This window comes from Morone saxatilis, unplaced genomic scaffold (genome assembly GCF_004916995.1).
Source record: "Morone saxatilis isolate NCDOM2014 unplaced genomic scaffold, NCSU_SB_2.0 Contig10, whole genome shotgun sequence".
NCBI classification, from domain to species: domain Eukaryota; kingdom Metazoa; phylum Chordata; class Actinopteri; family Moronidae; genus Morone; species Morone saxatilis.
In genome coordinates, this window is record NW_023339652.1 from 5,806,614 (window position 1) to 5,809,858 (window position 3,245).

Here is a 3,245-nt window from a genome sequence, read left to right on the forward strand (position 1 = left end):
GCTACCATTTTGATAATCGATTAAGTTTTTTTTTCTTACGTTAGCTGTTTTAACAGGTAATAATTAATAATAATAATTTGCTTTAGTGTAACTAAAGGTATGGAGTAAATTAAACTTAAGTTGTAACATTTGTATAAAGAGGATGTCTTACTTTAGTCAGATACATTATTATTATTCCCATTATGACTGTGATATACTATTTATTAATTATTTTGAGTTCAATTAACTGAATTAAATTGGTATAATTAACTTATTTAAGTTACCTTAACAAATACTTGAATTACTTGTACTCAAATACTTTGTCATGCTTAAATTGTTTGACTTAATAGACTTAAACCATTTAAAGCAACTGGTTTCCTCAAACTGAGCTGAACTAACTCAATTGGGTTTTACAGTGCGTTGAAAAGGGTTGAGGTCAAGTTCTTCCACACCAAACTGGGAAAACCCTTCTTCAGGGAACTGAATTCCCATGAATTGTTGCCTTAAAGTTGGAAGCACACTGTAAAACACACTGTATGCTTTACTATTGAGATTGCCCTTAATTTGAAATAAAACCATGAAAACTGCCCGAGATCTAAATACACAAAAGTATGTGGACCAACTGTATTCCCCGCCTACGTCCAGACACGATGAGCCATGAAGGTATTATCCTCTTACTGTCTCCCAGAAGCTCCTCAGACATCAGACTGTCCTGGCGGTTTCCCAGGACGAAGGCCAGGAAGGAGAGGATGAGAGCGTCCATGATGCCCATGATGGCGAGGATGTAGGCCCAGCGCACCGAGCAGGCCCCCAGCGTGTACTTGTCCGTCTGCTCGCCGCACATCCGCTTCACCTCATCGCTGTCCCAGCCGTCTGGGTAGATCATGCAGCCCAGAATCAGACATGTACCTGGGTCAGGAGGGGAGAAAGATGGGTTAGTGTTTAAGGGCTTAATTGGTTATCATGGGAGGACTTTATGTTGAATTCGGGACACTCACACCTCAACCTATAAAAAATTTACAAGGTATTAAGTGTACAGTAGTTGGTGTAACAACAGGGGACCTAAGGGAGGTTTTATAGGGTTTTTATTTACACTTTAAGCTTAAAGTATAGTTAATGAAAATTCATAGTCGACATATTAGATGAGGATATAAATCTTGAGATAAGTAGATGAACTGTAAGGAGGAGGATAAAATATACTTTATTTATGATGATTTGGGTTATGGTTTACCCAAATCAATGAGTGCAAATGGTGCACATACACATAAAAGAACAGGTGCTGACTCAGTGTACATCATTAATTCAACCCAAACTCAACTATTGATTGAGAAACTTTTGGAGAACTTATCCAATATTTGTGTTAAGTTGGAAAAAAAAGGCCGAAATATGTCTAGTAACATTTGAAATTTAGCTTAAAGTAATGGATAAACTGTTTAAATGGTTAGCGAATAAATGATTGAAACAGCTAAAACTAAGTAAACACCTATAAAAGAAAAGGATAAACTGTTAAAGTAGTTGGATTAGTGAAGGTAATGGATTAACTATTGAAATAGTTAAGCTTTATTTAATCAGAAAAGATCAAGATCTCTTTTGTGAGAGAACAAATTACTACAAGATCACAAAAGTAAAGTTCATTCACTCGAAACAATCACACACGCCCACACTAATTAAAATATGACATAATAGCGTACAACATGATATTTGGAACATGATATCAGAGATAAAGGGGTATTTGAGTTAATCTGACACGGCTGTGGGAGTGCGTCAGACAGAAAAGGTCGTAAGCTGCTGCTCTATGAGAGCAGAAAGAAAAGAAAGTTGTTTTATGAATAAAATGGTAAACTTTCTCTCTTCTTCTCTCTCTTGTTTTCTCCTCCCCCTCCTTCCAGTTTCACTCTAGGGTCTCCTAACGTTTAAAGCAGGATGCTGCACTGTCTCTTCTGTGACTGTGTAGACCGTCCTCACCCAGGTCTCCATGGCTGGGAGGAGGTTGTGTGGCACCTGACATTGCTCAACGTCCTCCTGGATCCTCCTCTTTACTTACGTTTTACAATCTATGTGTATTTTTACCATCAAAATCTGCTCCATTCTTTGGCCTGTCCTCTTCCTGATCTTACACGGTGGAGAGGTGGTCGTATATCTGAAGGTGTTCAACGTCCTCCTGGATCCACATTCTTCAAATAAAATCTTCATGTATCAGAAATTCTGTCCTCAATATTTTGTATATAATGTGATTTTGTTGGGTTGTTCTGTACCAGCATCCTGTGCAGCCTGAGGTTTACTTGCACTTGACACCCCCCCCCCCCCCGAATGTAAAGAACCCCCTCAGGCAAATTATTGATTTGTATTTTGGCTCTAAAATAAATCCTGACAACCCACAATGTCGTAAATTAGAAGATTGCAGAAGGAAGAGAAAGAGCAAGAAACAAGGTGGTGACGGGGGCAGAATGGGACGGAGAGGTGAGAAGGAGGCAGAAAGAGAATAATGTTACCACATTGTCAACGCACCATGTGGCGAGTCGGCGACTCTTAGCAAGTCTGCTGCATGGCTAACAATACAGACTGAGCTGTTGAGAACAGATCATCTAACAAACACTTGTGCTGGCAGTAGGAAGCTGTTTTCAACATTCACACACAAAACACACACCCACATCAGTCAGTCGGCCAATCAAATGATTTCTGTCTAGAGGTCTGTATTTATTTTTGACAAGTCTGCCAAAAATCCAGTCTGAAGTCAAGAGTTTTTTATGTGTGGCGTTGTTTAATTTCAGTCTTTGTGAAGGGCCAATTTGAGTTTTAGATAATGAAATCGAGGAGTTTTTGGAAAGGAGAATGGCAAATGGATGTTTAAGTAAAACTATAAAGGCCATCTGCAAAGAGATTCTTTTTGGCTAGCTGTTTCTTTCCGTAGGTACGACTCTAAATTGGACTGACCTCAGCGCCAAAAAAGAAGTATTAGAAATTCATCGGGCGGCCAACAACCTACAAGATTCATAGAACTGTAATTCTTTAAATCTAATGGAGACCAAAAATGTTCCAAAGATAGCCAGATATGTGAACTGAGGTTTGGGGAAATGGATAAATGATCCCCCCAGATAAACTTTTCATGTCAAGAACCCCTCCCCACAATAGATGCACATTAGACCCACAGACCTTCAAGTCTGAGAAGATTTGCTAAGAAATCCCATTTTTAGTAAGTCTTCGCAGTCAATCAGTGAATCAAGACTGGGAGTCACTATAAACAACAATAAAAAAGGCCAACCATA

At 39.0% G+C, this 3,245-nt stretch overlaps 1 protein-coding gene across 1 annotated transcript in view; it reads right to left on the reverse strand.

Moving 5' to 3' along the window:
* The window catches only part of lhfpl3 (LHFPL tetraspan subfamily member 3), a gene marked incomplete in the record, with an annotated part of 42,630 nt that overhangs the window by 3,044 nt on the left and 36,341 nt on the right, over window positions 1-3,245 (reverse strand). Inside the window, 1 exon segment of the mRNA XM_035677708.1 lies at window positions 658-888. Within this exon segment, the coding sequence (XP_035533601.1) occupies window positions 658-888 (231 nt within the window).